General features: G+C 39.5%; 1 protein-coding gene across 2 annotated transcripts in view; it reads left to right on the forward strand.

Annotated features, from left to right (window-relative positions):
* The window catches only part of PLCB3 (phospholipase C beta 3), a 100,415-nt gene extending 96,782 nt beyond the window's left edge, over positions 1-3,633 (forward strand). Inside the window, exons 30-33 of one of the 2 annotated variants that reach the window (XM_072421493.1) lie at positions 1,503-1,592; positions 1,747-1,804; positions 1,947-2,084; positions 2,881-3,019. In XM_072421493.1, the coding sequence (XP_072277594.1) occupies positions 1,503-1,592; positions 1,747-1,804; positions 1,947-2,078 (280 nt within the window). In that variant the 3' untranslated portion in view covers positions 2,079-2,084; positions 2,881-3,019. Of the gene's footprint in view, positions 1-1,502; positions 1,593-1,746; positions 1,805-1,946; positions 2,085-2,880 lie in introns of both variants that reach the window. The other variant, XM_072421492.1, reaches the window with a different exon arrangement.
* The last annotated feature ends 16,761 nt before the right edge of the window (positions 3,634-20,394 follow it).

Here is a 20,394-nt window from a genome sequence, read left to right on the forward strand (position 1 = left end):
ACAAAGCACTGGTGAACTCAGCAACGCCAAAACACCTGCCAACCAAGCCAACAACACTCTCCAGGAAGTAGGGGTATCGATATCCAAGTCTACCATAAAGAGAAGACTGCATGAAAGTAAATACAGAGGGCGCACTGCAAGGTGCAAGCCACTCATAAGCCTCAATAATAGAAAGGCTAGATTGGACTTTGCTCAAAATCATCTTAAAAAGCCAGCACAGTTCTGGAAAAAACATTCTTTGGAAAAGTATGAAAAGAAAAAAGTATGGAGAAGACGTGGAACAGCTCATGATCCAAAGCATACCACATCATCTGTAAAACATGGCGGAGGCAGTGTGATGTCTTGGGTGTGCATGGCTGCCAGTGGCACTGGGACACTAGTGTTTATCCAGGATGTGACACAGGACAGAAGCAGCTGAATGAATTCTGAGGTGTTCAGAGACATACTGTCTGCTCAAATCCAGTTAAATGCAGTCACATTGATTGGGAGGTGTTTTATAATACAGATGGACAATGACCCAAAACATAAAGCCAAAGCAACCTAGGAGTTTATTAAAGCAAAGAAGTGAAATACTTTTAAATGGCCAAGTCAGTCACCTGATTTGAACCCAATTGAGCATGCATTTCACTTGTTAAGGACTAAACTTCAGACAAAATGGCCTACAAACAAACACAACTGAAAACCGCTGCAGTAAAGGCCTGGCAGAGCATTTAAAAGGCGGAAACCCAGCATCTGGTGATGTCCATGAGTTCAAAGCTACAGGCTGTCATTGCCAGCAAATAGTTTTCAACCATGTATTAGAAATGAACATTTTATTTTCAATTTTTTAATTTGTCCAATTACTTTTGAGCCCCGGAAATAAAGTGATTGTGTAAAAAAAGGCTTTAGTTCCTCACATTTTTATGCAATCTTTTTGTTCAATTCTCTGAAATAAAGCTAAAAATCTGCAGTTCATTTGCCTCTGAGTTGTTTCATTTAAAATGAATTGTGGTAATGTACAGAACCAAAATTGGAAAAAAATTGTCTGTCCAAATATTTATAGACCTAACTGTATGCACAAAACAAATAAATTGAGAGCCCTGAGAGATATGATTTTTATCTTATGTGTTTCCATCTAAGGCTAAGCTTTTCAAAATGTCATTTTTTTTCATTTAAATTAGAAGGCATTCTTACATTTTTTTTTTTTGTTTTTTTTGCCAATGTACATAAAACACCAGTTGATATGAGACTTATTGGATTAATATACTGACCAGTGCCATAAACTGATACATTCTCATCTAAAAGCCATAATAGAAGAAGGGCAGTATATGAGATAAATCTGTCTAACTATAATGTTCACTTTTCATAGTGTCACCATCATTAGTATTCGGAAAATCCAGTAAACACAATGACACGTTTACTATCAGAAAAAAATTGTGTATATTGTGTGGCTGACGTGCCTATAAGTGCTTGCACTGTTTTTAGTGGCATGACCTTAAGATTTATTTTCAACAATCCTCCAGGGAGAAGAAAGAACTACAAAAGATCCTGGACAGAAAGAGACATAACAGCATTACTGAAGCCAAGTCACGAGACCGCCACAAGAAAGATGGGTAAGTAGCTTATAATCAAGTGTATTAATATTTCTGTCAAATACATCTTCTGCTTATATTCTTTCCTACATCTGTTTTATATCGTTCAAAGATCTGTTTTTTTTTTTTTTTTCTTGAGTCATCCTCCTGGTATTAACTCTTTATTTCTCTGCAGAGAACTCACTGAGATCAACAGACGTCACATCAATGAGTCGGTGAACTTTCTACGCAGTGTAAGTAATCTTGGTCACATAAAATATGTGAGCTGATCGATTCAGAAGACACAGAAACAGCACTGCAGTCTGATGGTCTATTTAGCTTATAGTAGCTTACAGTAACCTTTGCACTGTACTCATCATTTTTTTTTTTCAATAGCTGGAAGAAGCACAAAAGAGACGTCAAGAGAAGTTACTGACGGCTCATCAGGACACAATACAGAGGATAAGGGATGAGGAGCCTAAGGTCAGCATTGAACTTCATCTTTACAGCTGTGTATTACAAGGATAAAAACTGGTATATCTCCACAGATGACATAAATCTTTACCACTGATGGCTGTGCATTTTCTCTCTGTTCATTGTCTTTTGCTCACGAAAGTGAGCTCATGAAATTGTAAATCAGCAATTTCCCAGCATGCACTAAGATGGCAGTGAATAGCTATGAATAATCACATTTAGTTTAGTGTCTCAGGACTTTATACAACATGTAAAACAGCTCTTGTCACATAGTTTGTTTTCTTAAGTGGTAAGCAAAATTACCATTGAGCCTTCACCCAACTTCCAAAATAAAGGATGTGGCTTTTTGTTTAATGAACATACTTTTATTGTCACTTTATATGTTTATACTTTTATTGTTTAGGCTGACGCAGAGTCCACTGCGTATGTGCTGAGCAAGAAACGCCACTGCCACGCTCATTTAAGCGCGCAGTGAACTTTGAACAACCTTTCTCTTACAATATCCATTAGCTGTCTGACTTTTTAACATGATTGAATTCTTTTGTAAATAATATTACATAATTTGCCCACAAAACCTGCATTTTCTGTACCTACTTAAAAATTTGTACTTCCTAGGGGATGGCAATATTCCGCAAATATTTTTTTGGAGGCAACCACCCTTGGGCACAAACTTAAAGTAAGCTACATTGGAATTACCAAAAGGCTTTTTTTCCTGAATACCTCTGTTTGTAAAGCCAAGTCACCTGATTTTAATTTATAGAATTTGATCGAAAAATATTCATAACAAATTTATCAGATGAAATTATCCAAATATTCATTCCATCCTTTTTATTTACCACCCTCTTTTTTTCCATAGCTGATGGCCCAGTTGGAAGAGGAGTGCCAAGCTGAGTTTCGCCAGTTACCCCAGGAAGTTCGGCGATATCTGCAAGAGGAGGGGGGAGGCAGCTGGGGTGGGGGGAGCTCTGGTCCCCCATCTTCCACACAGAGCACGCCATCTTCTATTACACGAGGCTGGGGTTCAGAGCTTGGAGATGGGGATAATTTACAGACCCCAGAGGACTCAAGTGATGAAGCTACTCGACTTTGACCCCCTTCCAAAAAAAAAAAAAAGAAAAAAAAAACTAAAACTTACTTTTAATATAAATATATATATATGTGCTGAAGGCCACTTTTAAAGCAAGAAGACAGAGTTCTTATCAACTTATATTTTTATCTTTATGTACAAAAGCACCTCATATATTCTGGAGACCAAATTAGGAGTAAAGGGACCTCACCAAACAGGATACTGGGCATCTACAGGACAGTTATGTGAAGAATCAAAAGGTCACCTATGCAACTAACCACATCATAGATTGGAGGCCTCAGAGGTCACAGCCTCTTTATGGGATGAATATACTGTATAGTCACCGATCTTTTATGGTGTAGATGATGCGTGCATGCCCCTGAATGACACTGCTTGTGCAACACTATGTAAATGTGACACTGTTAATGTGTCTGTTGTGAGTCGTGTGTGAAAGTGGAGTCTATGTACGCGTCTGTCACTGTTCTATTTCATGTATTTTTTTACACACATTTTATTGCTCCAATTAAATGGTGAGAAACCAGACTTCATATTGTGTGTCTACATTTATTTTTAAAAATGTCATACATATACTTTTTCCCATACCCAATATAATGTTTGTTTTCATGTATTATTGTTATTGAAAATTTATTTATTTCTAATTCTATGTCATTCACAGTGGTATTTATACAAATTTGTAGCTTTTGGAGGTAAAAGGTCTCTTAATATATTTTAAATGTATGTGAACATCTGGTTGGAGTTACATATAGATACTTACTAGATCGATGGTTATCAAATTTAGAGATGTAAAAAAAAAATGGATGGACATTAGGGTTTGCCTAGGTGAGCAATTAGTTAGGACTTCTGAATGCTAATATATTCATTTTTAAGGAGGAGGAATTGAGGAGGCATGCATGCTAAATAGTAATTGGCAGATTGTTCTGTAGGTAGCCATGGCAATAAGACAAATGTAATTCTTCATACTGCATAGCACATCAGACTAACCACAATAGATAGAAATAATTGGAATGCCTTAGTTATGGTGTGACGGCTGGAGTGGGATGTGTAGTATGCCAATAGGGCAAAGGGGTATAAATAGGCAAGAAGCTGTTACTGTTTAACATCTTAATAAATTATACAGAGTTTGGGATAAAAAGTACAATTTCTGTGTTTGCACATGACACCAAACTATGTAATGGAATTAGGTCCATACAGGATGTCTATAATCTACAAGCAGACCTGGATGTACTGTTTGATTGGGCAGCCAAGTGGCAAATGACATTTATTATAGATAAATGTAAAGGTATGCACTTGGGGGCTAACAACATGCATGCCCTAGTTCATCACCATAATCATGTTTTTCAAAAGGGTAGTGTAACAAAAACCGGCACTGGGATCCCATCTGAATGAGCTACTGGGCGTATAGTCGATGGTAGACTAGGATACTCTGTAAATTTATTTTTCATGGTATATCCTGAAGTTTTCACTATACAAAAGTAACAGTCACTGAAATGATCTCCTGACTCTCGCCAAACCATAGGTATATCAAATGGCATCTTATCACGTGTTCCCTTTGTCCACATTCGTAAACCCTCGACACACTGCACACCATATGAGGGGCCCAAGACTTATCTTGATCACCAAGTGTTAAATTTGAAATATGCCAAATAGGTTTGCACTACAAATGTGCTGATATTCGAACTTTTCACTGGGAATGGTGAAACGGCCACAGATATAACAAAATGAATCGGGGTTGTTTAGGCACTTATGACAAGAAACAGCAGAGCCAGACATGATCTGAAAGGAAAGGAGAAAGGAAATACGTGGAGTTAAGTAAAATAAGTAGAAAAATAAATTTTTTTATTTTTCATTTACTTTTCATTTTCATTTTTTTATTTTTTATTTACTACATAGAGTAAGGCACAACCTCTGACCACACTGTCTTGCATGTAAGTGAATAGCCTATACAAATCCATGCTACAGTAATCATAGTTACATAGTAGGTTAAGGTTGAAAAAAAGACAAGTCCATCAAGTTCAATCACTAGGGAAATCAAAACATATTCCAGATATAAAACCCTAAAAGATATATTTGGTCCAGAAATATTATTCCCATTAATATAGAGAAAAAACTTGACGTGATAGAGAAAAACTAACTGCACTTTCAGAATCAGGATACCTATTTTAGTGTAAATAAGCTTAAAAATTGAAGTTAACAAAAAATGTGTTTAAAATTGTTCCCCAGCATCTTGTCAACGTAAACACAGCTCAAAAATTAAACCTAACGGGTTTTATCATTCTGTGCTTTCCTTCTCCTCCTAGAAAGGTGAATAGGCAATTTCATAACTCTTCTGTTTAAACACCTGCAAGTGCCGGCAAAAACAGAAGAAATGTCCATGTTATATGGAGTAACCTAGTCATCCTGTATGTGGCTAGAGTGTCAAAAAAAAAAAATCATTGGACTGACATAATTAAATGTATGTGTGTGTTGTGGAGTGTAGTATAAAATGCAAAAACATGTACATTGACAAAAAAACTTTTAAGAGATGGATCTACCAATATAAAGAATTAATAAAAATGTAAAATGATCAAATTTTAAAGTATTGAAATGTTAATGTTATTGTACATCTTAAGTAAAAGGGATGTTTTTTGAGAACAGAGAGTTGGACAATTTTTTAACCAATATAGTACACACAGAAATAGAAAAGAAGGATTTGTACACCATACAACAAGAAATCTTTACCCTTGACATTAAACATCAAATCATGTTTGTTTCATAACAACCAGTATATATTGCAAAGGTATATAGCATCAATACCAAGCCAGAAAGCAGCAGTCTTTGTGTAAGAGATTTGAGTATTTTTGTGCTTAAAAGCCTTGTGAAATCAAAATACACAAGACAACCGAATATAAAAAAATCTACATAGTATAGGAACTAGGACTTCTAATGAGACATTATTCCAAGAGAACAGGGAATATTAAGGAGAAAGAAGAACAAGCCTAAGCATATCTAAATGCAAAGCTTTATTTTGCTAAATATTAAGTGAATGGTCCCCATGTTTTGTCAAAGCTAGCAAGGTTATTAAATATACGGGTGAGTTTGTGAATAATTGTTATCCAATTGAGCCCTTCTAGAGTGAAGGTCACTCATTTCGATAATTTGGCAATAGTGACATGAGCTGCTAGCAACATTTATTGGATTAAGCTGGAAATATGTTTAGGTAATAGTTAAAGCTCGTTGAATGAATCACCAAATGAAGTTATAGAAAGTTTTACATGCATTCATTGAAAGGTCATTTCAAAATGATTCCAAGACTGGACCAACAGAAATGTTCTTCCAGTCCACATTTCCTGAAGCAAAGTGGAGAGGATTGTTGCTTTAGATCAGGGGTGTCAAACTGAAATCACATAGGGGGCCAAAATCTAAAACACATGCTAAGTCACGGGCCAAACTTTCTTTTAAGATACATTAGCCTTAGTAGAAGTAAAGATCCTTCCTCACCCTGAGGCACCATATCACATGCCTTCCTCGTGCATTAATCATGTTGTGAAAATAAGAACTTGCTTGTCTTTGTGAAGCATGAACATATATTCACGTTCCCATCTTTCAATAAATTGTCTCCCTTCTGCAATAACTTTTCTCTTGTTGGACATTTTGGAAGTAATTGCTTTTTTTCCTGTGTCACTGTCTGTATTTGTCTGTCATTTGCAACCCCTATTTAATGTACAACGCTGCATAATATGTTGGAGCTATATAAATCCTGTTTATTATTAATAATAATATAAATAATGTAGCATGCAACTGAGATTTCACACCTGGAGCGGCAGCATACTACTGGCAGCAGGATTGGGACTCTGGCACTCTGCTTAGTGCTGGGTCTCAGCAGGAGTGTGAAGAAGCTACTGGGGTCCTTCTGCTTGCAGCAAGATCAGGCACTTGTGTGCACTGCCCTGCTTCTACCTTGCTTTCTGGGACTTGGTCCTCCTGCTTGCAAATGTCAGGTGCTTGGATGCAGCACAGTCACCCCGGGCCACATAGATGAAAAAGCCTGAAAGCACTTAAAACATTTTTGTAATTCAGTTAATTATTTGACACTTGAGAAAGATTATTTGCTACAGTTTTGCCACTTTTCTGGATCCCAGGATTAATTTGTAAATTGCCCCACAAACAAATTATAGGGAATCGAGTCAAGCACCACCTAGTATTTACCCAGTTCTCTCCAAAATTAAAAGTTAATAGGACTATATAGTGCACAGAACGAGAAGTCTCTGTTTTTGTGAGGTCCACATTATTACCTCAATTGTCAAAGAAAGACAGGAGAGGTCTTCCATCTCAACCCATTGAAGCCTCTCTGCGATTTTTTGAAATTAAGAAGGTAAAAAACACAAAGGCTGAGAACATCAAGCAGGATTTTTAGATCCTGGATGCAATGTGAGCCAACATAAACACTTAGTGAAATGTCTGCCTTAGGTCTTTTTAGAAAAAGAAAAAAAATTTATATCTGGAAATTAAAATTGCAATTTCTGGTGGGATGGGTGATGTCACATACAGCATACAGAAAAGGGTTTATTGTTACACAAAATTTAGATACAAAAGGTGGATGAGGACTCCTATGTTGACCTTGACATTACCATTTATTTATTTGGAATTATGGGGTACCCTAATAGACATACAGTTTTTATCATCAGATATTTAGTTTAAAAAAAAGGGGGGGTGTGGCTGCGCGATGGAGGAGTGAGGACGTGCAGGCACTGAGCTACCTGTGAACGGTGGCATTACCCTAGTCAGGCATTGATATATCTCGGTCCAGTGTCCCCAGCTGGATGCCTCGAGGCAAGAGGACCCTGAGGCAGGTCAGCAAGCAGGGAGAGGCAGCGTTGCTCCGTTATTTCCCGGCCGGCAGTGCTGAATCCCAGAGCGGGCCGCAATCCAAGATGGCGGTGCCGCCGCATGCGTCCTCCAACGGGCAGCAGGCTCCACTGACATGTAGGACATCCCGGGTAGCCCTGAATCGCCCTCCTTCTCTGCTATTACCGGGATTTAAGAAGGCTCTCCTGACAGAGCTGGCGCTATACAGGCACTTCATGCTGAGTTGTCCACCATGAGGTCAGTACTCTCTTCTTTGCCTACTAAATCAAACCTAGATAGCATGCTCTCAAGAGTTGAGGCCTCCATGCAACACAAATTAGATGAGATCCAGCAACAACTTACCTCTACTACTACCAAAGTTAATGCTCTGGAATCTTCCCATACTATATTGGAAGCAAAAACAGTTAGTCTGGAGTCTAATGTTTCTAATATGCAGATGCAGCTAACTGCACTTTTCCTGCGCTCAGATGATTTGGAAAACTGTAGCTGCCACAACAATATTAGGTTGAGAGGCCTACTGCTGAAATATTGATAGACCGGGTTCATGGAGTGAGTAACATGGGGCCCCCATCGTGTAACCAGCCTAGAGATATGAGTGCACTATTTCACACAAAAAAAGGAGATTTTGAAAAAGGCATGGCAGAGAAGTGAAGTGGATGGATGCTGGAGCATCTGTCCAGATATTCCCTGATGTTTCAAGGCAAACTTTGTGCATGGGAAGGTCCCTGCGCCCCCTGCTGGACCTGTTGCGTTCACTTATTGTGTCTTATAGATGGGGCCATCCTTTTCACCTATTGATTTTTAGAGGTGGAAGCACATTTTTCTTACATAATGCCCAGCAGCTACCGGAGTTATTTACTTTCCTTGGTGCGGATCCTATCCCTATACCGAATTGGCTGGAATTTCCAACAGAAATGAGACCACTGCAAAGTGGCTCTATTCATCGCAGCTTTGCCAGACCTCCACAACCACCTAGAAGCCCTCGCAGGCTACCCAGGAATTGCATTGCATCATCAGAAAGCTGAAGTGTTCCTATGCCATTTCTAGGTTTTACTACGCTGGTTCCTCTTGGCCACAAGTGACCTGTACCACGTTTACCTCTTTTTTTTTCAAGTGGCACAGTAGTTCTGTGCCTGGGCACATGCCTTTGTTTTCTCAAAGGGACTCTGACCTTCTTTGAACTATGTTTTACACATGGAAGAGACAGAAGGTCCTCATTGCAACTCCTACCTCACTACCGGGGACTGGTAACTAGTCTCCTCAAGCTCGATCCGGACACCGGAAGATGTTGGAGGTCGTGAGTTTACGTTCCATGCTGGGGACAATCATATGTTTATTGTTATTATATGTTGACTATGGTGTTCTGTTAACTATTGCACTGATATATCTAATGATTGTAAGTTAACATAATGCTGCCCACAGCAAGGAGACCCTTGCTCTCTTGCTGTTGCGCACTACTTTCCCCCAATAGGGCACGCCGCTTCCACAGGGGAGTTTCGGAGCAGAGTTCCTTGTGTACACCTTGCTATCACACAGATTGGTGCGCACTCTGTTGCCCGCTTTTCCATTTAAGTGGGCAACGGGGTCCCGGTGGACCTCTCCCGTGCAGCTACGCTGAACTTTCTATCACTGCTCAATGTGATATAACATGACCTACAGAGATTGAGACAGAACACGTTCTCCTGGTTTGGGCACTGTAACATTCTTAAAATGAATCTTATGCCCCGGGTATTGTACTTACTGCAAACGCTGCCCATCCACTTACCTGCCCCGCAATTGTTAAAATTCTGTTCCAAGTTTGAACGTTTTATATGGGGTAATGATTCACCTAGGATCACTTTCAGGGTGCTCCGGATGTCTAAATTGCTTGGGGGTATGGCTTTTCAAGACCCAGTACTCTGCCATGCTGCAGTCCATCTGACCCATCTGATTAATTGGTATCGGCATAAGGATGTGAAGGGGTAGGTTAAATTGTAAGAAGCTGTTTCTCCGGTGCCTATACATCTGTTAGTATGGTCGCCACCCGGCGCTATTGCTCCATAGAAGAGGCACCCTCTTCTAGGGGAAACTGTGCGTGTGGTACGAAGTTTTTCAGTGACTTAAAGACTGAAATATATCCTTCCCTGATGTCTCCTGTTTTAGGTCATCTAGCATTCACACCTAGTTTTACAGACCCTCTTTTCCGCAGCTGGAGACATTCGGGAATAGAAAGAATGAGGCAGTTTCTCTCTTCTAGTGGTTGGGCATCGAAAAGACAGTTGCAGGAAGACTACTCGCTGCCTAATCTTGGCCCCTGGAGATCACTTCAACTCCAACATTTTTTGGACTCTTTACCGGCCCCACACCAGATTAATAGATCTCTTAGGATGGTAGAACAATTGTGTGTAGCAGTAGAACCAGTAAGGGGAACTTTGTCGTATTCCTACCAAATATTACTTTCGCAATATTCTCGGGGGGGTACAACCGGATATGTTGAGAGATGTGAAAGAGAGTTACAGTTTACTTTCTCAGACCAACAAAGAGAGCAATTACTATTAGTAGCCACTACCAAGAAACTAATTTCAAAATACTTACCAGATGGTACAGAACGCCGGTGGTCTTGGCTAAATTGTACCCTGCTGTTAGCCCTCTTTGCTGGCGCTGTCAAAGTGCACAAGGAACACTATTGCATATATTTTGGAGCTGCCCGCTGCAATGATTTTGGGGAAAGGTAATAGATATTGTTAAAACATGTTTCAATTTAGGATAACCCAGAGCTGGCTTTGCTTCTTGTCTCCACCATGTCCAGAAAGAAATATAATGCATCCCGTCTACGTCACCTTCTGAATGCTGCAAAAAGCTGCATTCCTATTTTATGGAAACAAACAGGGGACCCGACTATTAAACAATGGATAAATAAAGTTAATGATATTAGAGCTATGGAAGATTTATTGGCAACTGAGGAGCAGGCTAAAACTAAAAATACACATATATGGTTTTATTGGGAACAATTTATTTGGTCGGCAGAATATCTTACATGTCAGTGATAACTATGCAGATTCTTTGGTAAAGACTTTTTATAATGTCTGGAAATATGTATCTGTAATATATATGAGCTACGCATTGTACAATGGGTATTTTTCTTGTCTTGAGAGACTTGTCCCCTTCCCCCCATTTTCTGTCCCCTTTTCTGTCCCTGCTTTTTCCTTGTCCCCCCCCCCCTCTTTTTCTTTTGTTCTTTGAAAACAGTTTTATAAAATGTTGACCTCTGGGAGGCCGTCTTATGCAGATGTCTCATATATCTATGATGTTTAGTATATTGTTGACCAATAGTCATCTGTATGTTTTGAATATGTCATGCAACTTTCTGTAATGTTTACTGCTGGTTTCTTGGATGTCAAATTTAAAAATAAAGTTTTTTTAAAAAATATTATTATTACATTCACACAAGTATACTAAAAATTTAGTAAGTGAAAGCTGTAACTCTTGGCATGTGCCATTGAGCAACCTGGCTCTTGATTTTATAGAGAACCAAATAACACATTTAACTTGTTACTTGGATTTCATGCATATGATGAAGAAATATTTGAAATAGTGAACATTCAGAGCCCTTGCAAAGGCACAAAGAATAAAGTAGTTAAGTTGTTTTGTTCAGTTGATCGGTGAGTCACATCCCACCTAAACACCACATTTTTAAAAGATAGAAAAATAATAAAATTAGTTTCAGTTACCAAAAGAGGCCAATATGGATAAAACCAGGAGATTGAGGAGATTTTTAGGCAACTGATTTGAATATAGGGGAACCCTCTGCTAGCTATACACAGGTCCAAAAAAGTATGAAATGCTGTATCTTGCACTAGATGTTTATATTAGTACATAAGTCTTGGGCTTTAATTATTTCAACAAACAGAAGCTTAACCATCATGTACTCGCGGCCCACTGAAAACACCACCGCGGACCGGTAGTGGGCCGCGGCCCGGTGGTTGGGGACCGCTGCTGTGCAGGACTTGGCAGGCTGAACTGTGAGCTTAGACCGAGGAGAGAAATGGGCAGAATTGAGCTGGATGAAGATATCAGAGTATGCTCAAATATAGTAGACACATCTATTCATTTGGACAAGGCTTTCAGCAAAGCTTTGGTTATAAATATGAATGTTTGACTAACTAATCTATCTTTGAGCTATTGAGCAGGGAGGACAGAGGTGCAATGATGATCCGTCCAGCACTTATATTCTCAAACAACAGAAATTAGGTTTTTGACCTGTTTCCAAAAACCTTAAAATCATCACCCTGTTTAGTCGATCATTCCCATTTTCATCCTTACAGAGGAATAGAAAAATGAATAGATAGCAATGTATATTGTGACAAATATTATATGAGAAGTAGGGACTACTTGCTGTTTCCTATATGAATTATCTGCAATTACTACTTGGATGTACTTGACTTAACATTACACATGTCCCTATATCATGATTAGTACAAATTTTAATAGTCTTCTCACATCATATACTATTCATCATATGTTATACATATTCTCTTTCCCTCCACCTCTTGATCCTTTAACTAAGATAGGATTAGGGCTACTGGGAGATAGAGAAATATTTAAGGCCCATTCAATCTCTACTAGTTTGCTGCATTATTTTTAGTAAACAGGATTTATATAGCGCCAACATATTAGGCAGTGCTGCTGTGTGCATCCACACTTTTATATAAAGTAAAAAATGAGATGATAGGTCCACACATGATGATAGGTCAAGACATGTTATGTGTGTTAGCATGATGCACAGCTGTTTACTTTAAATGGCACCCCAACGCTGATTTGCTGCCTTTTTTAATGCACATAAATTCCCCCCAAAAGTGATGTCAAGTTGTAATTGTGCCCTTATTGTTGTACATATTGCATTTTTGTATTCTGCTTTTGGGAGCTGTGGCTGTGGTTGGGATCTCATTGGAAAGGCAGCCAATTGGTGCTCCAAATATATTTCAGATCTTCCCATGTAAGTAATGATCTACCAGAAATCAGAAGATGAGTTCTACTGATGTATATTCATTTGTTTCTTGGTGGCATTCAACAGAAAAACTTATCATAAGGAAAATAAATATCTGTAGTTGTAGTGAATTTGATATTAACCCCCCTAGGGTTCTAATTCTGTCAGTTTTTTATGCAGAAAATGATTCTATTTTTTTGGATAGAAATTTTTGTTTATATTGTGGGCCTGTAATTCTTAGGATTATAAGAATTATATTTATTTATTTTATTATAATCATAAATTATATTATAATAAATAATTATAAATATTAATTTTAAAAAATAATGAAATAATAGACCACAACAATGTAATTTATAAAAAAAAATATTTTATCAAAAATTTCTCACTGAAATTTTCCAAACAAGGGTGCAATAATATTGATAAATAATATAAATTTAATGCAGATTTTATAAAAAAAAATTTACATTTTTAGTAGACATCCCAGGTGAGTTAGATTTTGAAGCAGGGAGCTGCACAAAGTCTAACATCACAGTCAGGACAGTAGAACCTGGTTTCTTTGCGTTTCTTCCTTCCTCTGTCATCGGTCTTTGAGCAGCAAACCACGCACATTTACCTTGTAGGTGCCGCCTTTTTCTGGGTTGGTGGGATGTATTCAACGAAGTGACGACCAGTCAGGCGTTCTGGGTTGACAACGGTGGAAGCACAACGTCCAGGTCTATTCATAGCCACTGATGGTGTTTGGTGGTTCTTAACTATGGATTCAGAAATTTGCAAAATGAAGTCTGAATGATTCACAGGCCTCTGACAACTTTTTCTGTACAGAATGTGGGCATTCCATAGGCACTGCTCAACTGGATGCCTAAAAATTTTCTTGTAGTACTTCCTTTGCTGTTTCCTTATCGCTGGGTAGAATCTCATAGCTTGGTCAGCTCTGTCGACAATTCCCATGGTGTTGTTGTAGTCAATCACCACCTGTGGCTTCATCACTTCTTTCCCATGTTTTGTGTGTACCAGAACAGTGGAGGCATCATGGACAGTACTCATCAGGCACACATCTTTCTTGTCACGCCATCTCAGGGCCATCATCTTGCCTTTATGCCAGGCAACAATTTCTCCTGTCTTCAGCTTCTCTTTTGCAAATATTGATGGCAGGTTGCACCGGGTAGACGTGCAAAAGCTCAGATGTGAAGAAATTGTCAGTTGTGACACAATAGCCCTGACCTAGCAATGGCTCAATGAGGGATAGCACTGAAGATGTTGCCAATCCATAATGGCTGGGGTGTCCCTTTTCCAGTGTAAAGTACTGTATTCCAAATGTAGCCAGATGAGGATTCACACAGCATATAAATGTTTTCACGCCAAATCGTGCTCTCTTTGACGCAATGTAATGCACCCAGCTGAGCCTCCCCTTGTAAGCCATCAGACTTTTATCAATGCTGACATCACTTCTGGCACATAGGTTTGCTGGAAATTTTGTAGAATCATCTGAGACACTTCCCAAATTTTCTTCAGTTTTGGTGCAGGATGGGTAGTCTCACCAAATTCTTGGACCAGTACCACTTCTGCACGGGTTTGCCCACAACTCCCTGCAGAATCACCAAGCCCCAAAACAGCCAAATGTCATCCTTGGTCACAGGTTCCCACTTTCTGCTTCTTGCAAACCTTAGGTGTGGAGCACCTTGTTGTTGTCAAGCGTACCTGCAAAAAACAAAATAAAAAAGGTATTTTAGGTTATGTTCTTTTATAGTGTGGTGAAGGTTGCAAGTAATATGTTAGCAAACACAGAGCAGCATACACGTGCATAAAAACAATATGCATAAAAACAAATTTAGCAAAAAATTTAGTAAATTTTAGTAAACATTTCAAAAAGTTAGCAAACACAGAGAGGCTTACCTGTTTGCGCAACAATTTTTTCGATAACTTCATCAGTCAAAAACAACTTCAGGTATGCCAGGGGGTTGTCAAATTCAGCCTGGCGGTGCTGCCTGGTCCGCATCAAGGTCAATGGAGCACCATGTGTGCACAACACTGACCTCCAGAATCATCGCTCAGTTTACTTTTTCTGTCTGATGACAAATTTCCTGCTGAATCACTATCGCTCGATTCCACAAGAGACTCCAAATTGTTATTGCAGCTTTCAAATTCCTCCAAAACAGCGCATGTGCCGGCGAGATGCCTTTTGGATGCCATGTGGTCTCCAGTAATCAGTCAGGAACAATCAAGGTCAAAGACAAAGTGATGAAATGATACATTTAGTAAGTTTAGTAAGAGTAGTAACCTTACCTTTAGTAAGAGGTAATTTATGTCATCAAAAGGTCAGATCAAGGTCAGGTCAAGTTCAGGGCTAATAGTGGGCAAAATGAAAATCAGGGCACTGGGCAATGATGCTTGGTGCACTAAAATATGTACTTGTTCTTTTATTATGTTTTTTACTGAAATTTTTTTTTAAAGCAGGTTACATAGTAAAAGTTTAAATTTCCGGCCCCACAATCCATTACTCCACCGTATAACCTGGAAAATGTCACATGTCCCGCCCTGCCGATCACCCGGAGGATTCGAGGGTCACATGATGTGAGCAGCTATAGTAAATTCTGGGGATGATGCCAGTGGGAAATCACCGCTGGCATCACCTCCGGAATTTACTATTGCTGCTCGCATCACCAGTTAGATGTGATGCACCATGCAGAAATCCTTCATGGTGGATCACATCTAACTGTGGATGTGAGCATAGGCATGGCCGGGACCCAGGCGTCATTTAAAAGCAGATTACTCGGTAACCTGCTTTTAAATTTCCCACCCGGCCTTGCCCCCCGACGGACAGACGCCCCGGCATCACAGTGGGATCGTCACACAGTGGGGCACAGGTAAGAGGGGCTTCTAAAGTTACCCCGAGTGTGACTGCTTGGATTCCACCCTGAGTCACACTCGGGATTACCGCTAGGGGGGTTAACTTCCCTAGCATGTCAGTATTTTTTAAGTCAAAAGCGATACATTGTACATTGCATGGAAAATTGTTGTTTAATATTGCAGGCCTGTAATTGTTAGGAATAACTTGTAAATCATAAATTATAATATATTAAATACAAATCAAATTAAATTACAAAAACACTGAAATCTGTCCAAACAAGGGTGTAATATTATTGTTAAAGTCGTATTTATTCATTATTTATTATTTGGATTTATTTTTTATCACTTTATTATTGTTATCATTACCACCAGGCCAAGCGATGCCTGGGGACATAGAAGCCGGCCGGCATCACTGGATGACGCTGCTGGATAGTGGGGAGCAGGTAGGATCTTTACAATGCTAACCCAAATGTGGCTCTGGGTTACCGCTTTTGGTACATAAAATTAACCCTGAGCCACACTAGGGAATACCGCCAGGGGGGTTGCACCACTACAGTCTGCAATTTCCACCTTAGGCCCAAGGAATGAAGCTTCATCAAGAAACCACTTGGATTCCAACACAAACTCGCCTGCTGACATCTTCATGCTGCCTTTCTGACTCATACAATCCTACACCTGGAACTCAGCTTTCAAATCTTGCTACTATAGTTGCTGCTCACATAAATTATTATTGCTGCTGTTGTCTATCATCCCCCTGACCCAATTTCCCAATATTTGGATAATTTTGCCTCATTGTTGCTGTTCTTTACCGTGCCCACAGACCCAATTTTTTGGATAACATTGCCTCCTGGCTCACACATATTGTTTCTCATGACCTGCCCACCCTCATCCTTGGTTACTTTATTGTTGAAGTGGATGACCCCAACCACCTTTCCTAAGCTAAACTGTTCTCTCTTACCCCCTTATTTGGGTTCACACAGAACATAAGATCCCATACACATTAGATCTTGTATTTTCAAAGTTCTGCAACCCCACCCACCCTGACAACTCCATTTCCTCTTTCTTACCACAACCTTCTCACATTAGCCCTGATTTATTAAAGCTCTTCAAGGCTGGATAGAATACACTTTCCCCAGTGAAGCTGGGTGAACCAGCAAACCTGGAATGGATTTCTTCAAAGTCATTTGCTAGCAAATATTTTGAATCCTAGACCAGATTCCAGGTTTGCTGGATCACCCAGCTTCACTGATGAAAGTGTGTACCCTCTAGCTTTGAAGAGCTTTAATAAATCTTACCCATTCAACCAATATAATTCTTGCCCCCCTTTGCCACTTTTTAGACCAGGTCAACGGCAGAGAGACATCCGTAACCTTGACCACAACCTATTCTTAAACTGCCAAATGTCCCTAACCCCTACCCTCTCTTAAATAACATCTCTAGATTAAGTTGCCCTTGCCACCTTCTGCTACCCCTGTCCTGCAAACCCCCGACTTTGCTACAACAATCACTCTAAACATCTACAAAGGACTGCTCATGCAGCTGAGGGCAAGTTGAGGAAATTTGGCTGAAATTTGCTGATTTTATGGACTACAAAGCCAGATGTCGTATTCTCCCAAGCTTCCAACCCAAGCAGTCTCTTCTCAACAATCGACTCCCTGCTAAAGCCCACACCTGCTAACCCTACAACTACCTTCTCTGCTGCATACTTTAAAGATAAAATTGTCAGAATCCGAAACAATTTCTCTGCTCGTCATGCACTCTATTAGTATCAGTGACACTGCTCTCTCTTGGTTTGCTTCCTATCTGTCTGACCGCTCCTTTCAAGTTTCTTTTAATGGTAGTTCCTCCTCTCCCACTCTCCTCTATGTTGGTGTTCCCCAAGAGTCAGTCCTTGGACTGGTTCTCTTTTCTCTGTACACCTCCTCACTTGGTAATCTCATATCCTCCTTAGATTTCAGTGTCATGAAAATATATGGATGGTACTGCAAACCAATCTGTTCACCCCTGACTTGTCTCCCTCAGTCCTAGATAAGGTTTCATGCTACCTGTTAGCCATCTCATCATGGATAGCTGATAGGTTTCTGAAACTCAACCTGGATAAAACAGAACTTATCATCCCTCCCCCTCAAATTCCAAATCTCCCTCTGATTTATTCCTAAATGTTATTAACACTGTTATTTGTCCCTCCCTTGGCTTCCCCTTTAGTTCTGCCCTCCCCTTCATCTCCCATGTTCAGAACATTTCCAGGTTTTGTCATTTTTACCTGCGCAACATCTCCAAAATTCACCCCTACCTGTCACCAGAGACCATCAATCTCCTTGTAGACGCTCCTATTATCTCTTGTCTGGACCACTGTAACATCCTCCTCTCTGGTATTCCACTAACCCGACTCTCTCCACCACTCCATATCTCCCCTCCTATTGTGTGCTACTACTCCCACCTCTAAGATTGTAAGCTCCTCTGGGCAGGGTCCTCCCCTCCTCCTGTGTCACTGTCTGTATCTGTCTGTCATTTGCAACCTCTCTGAAAACTAATCCTGTCTTCTCAAACAATATTTCAGCATATATACAAATGATGTCTAGAAGTCAAATTGTAATTATACAACATGGAGGGCTGCAGATGTTTTGTGCCATGTGCAGACATTTGTTCATGTTTTATGGGCCTAATTTTACTATTTTTTATTTTCATTCATCTTTTATTAGTCAGATGATGGAAGTCCTGACAAATACCCACAGCATGCCAGTTTTTTATTTGGCCATGCTCCTTTCTGATTTTGCCCAAAAAAAAATGAGCATTTAATAACGAGTAGATAGCCAGAAAAGACAACTCTTACAGTCAGAAAATGGATAAGTAATTTGTCAAAAGCAGATCAGGTCCATGTGTTTGTCAAACAAAATAATAATAATTTTTATTTAGACAGCCAGCCTTGCAAGACTTTGAAGAGGCATTAGGAAAAAATAAGGTGTAAAAGGAAATTTATGCTTGACGTCTGAAATGGTAATGTGTGTTTCCTTTCTCTAGGTCTCAAGCAGGATCCGCATTTTAAGCCAAATTAAGTAGTAGCCTCGTTTGATTTCAAAACCTGAGCAGAAATGAGGTCCTGAATGGTGCGTATAGATGCAGTAAAATAGGATTTTAAAGTCTTTTTTAGCTATGCAACTGAGACCACTTCACAACAATAAACTGCACTCTGATGAAGTGAAGTTTTTCTTGGAATGGTTGGATTATGTGTATGTAAAAAAAAGGAACACAAAAAAAAAGTAAATTCCATAGCAATTTGTAAAAACATTCCAACAAGTGGAAAATTTATAATGATGTGTAGCAGAATTCATAAAAAGGGTGGCAAAATCTGTTTACTGTCTTCCTCTGCTATGGAAATGGAAAAAAAGGTTTAGTCACGTTGCATATCAGCAAGAAAACTGAATTTCTTGTATTAAGAAATGCAGATACGTTGCAAATATTATTTGACATTGTTCTAATTATAAAGGCAGACTGTTCACTTGGCTTTCCGACCAATAATTTTAGCGTACAGATTCACTCAAAGTTTATTTACTCAGCAAAACCCTCCACTAGATGTCAATCAGTAGAAAGAAGAGATCCACAATTAACGCATTTCACTGGCACATACATCTTAAATGGAGAAAATGGAAACATTTCTTGTGTAGTCAGCTGGAGTAGCTTTGCCTTGGGCTGGACATTTCTTGAAACTAGACAACATTTTTTATATTAAACAGAGGTGATATTAAACAGAGGTGATGTCTGATTGTGCCAACAGCACTATAATTCGACTTTTCTATTCTGTATTTCCCATCCCCCTTCCCACATTGCTGAGGTGGAATTCTAGATTATGGAGCGCTAAAGTTTCTGCATAACATGTCAGTGATTTCTGCAGAACACTCAGGAACATAACTGTTTCTTATATCCCTGCATGTACCTATCAGAGGGATATGTTCTGTACAATCTGTACAACTCATTGTTCTATTATTAGTAATGATAGGAATATTATTAGTAATTTATAATATAAATCACTCTCAGTTGTTGTTTCTTTTCACATATATAATCACAACACACAGACAGATTACACACAGACAAACTTTACACTTAAGCTACGTACACATGTCCAACGGCACAGGGCCAATATTGGGTGAGAATCTGGCGTGTGTACAGCACCAGTCGTCCATCATCTGAAGGACTGTCCTGGCAGATCCACAGACGATGGACGACTAATGATCCTAATGAAGGGAAGGGGGGAGAGTGTGCAGCAGGGTGCCACTCCTTCACTCTCCCCCTTCCCTCTGCATAGAGCAGAACGGTGCTGTATGTACAGCACTTGTTCATGCATCGTGCTGTCCTTAGTCGTTGGAAAAGATCGCGGGAGATACTTTCCAATGACTATTATTACACGTGTGTATGCCCCTTTAGGTACAGCACACTGGCAGATCATACAATCAGTATCTGCACATAGGCAGATCCCTTGTGATCATTTTCAGTGACAGATGAAGAACAAGCGCAGTACACACAGCACTGTTCTGTTCAATAGGGACGAAGGGATATAGGCAATCTGCATCATGCTGTACTCATCTGCATAAGAGTGCACAGTGGTAATTAATCAGTCTGCTGTG

This window comes from Pyxicephalus adspersus, chromosome 9, assembly GCF_032062135.1.
Source record: "Pyxicephalus adspersus chromosome 9, UCB_Pads_2.0, whole genome shotgun sequence".
NCBI lineage: Eukaryota > Metazoa > Chordata > Amphibia > Anura > Pyxicephalidae > Pyxicephalus > Pyxicephalus adspersus.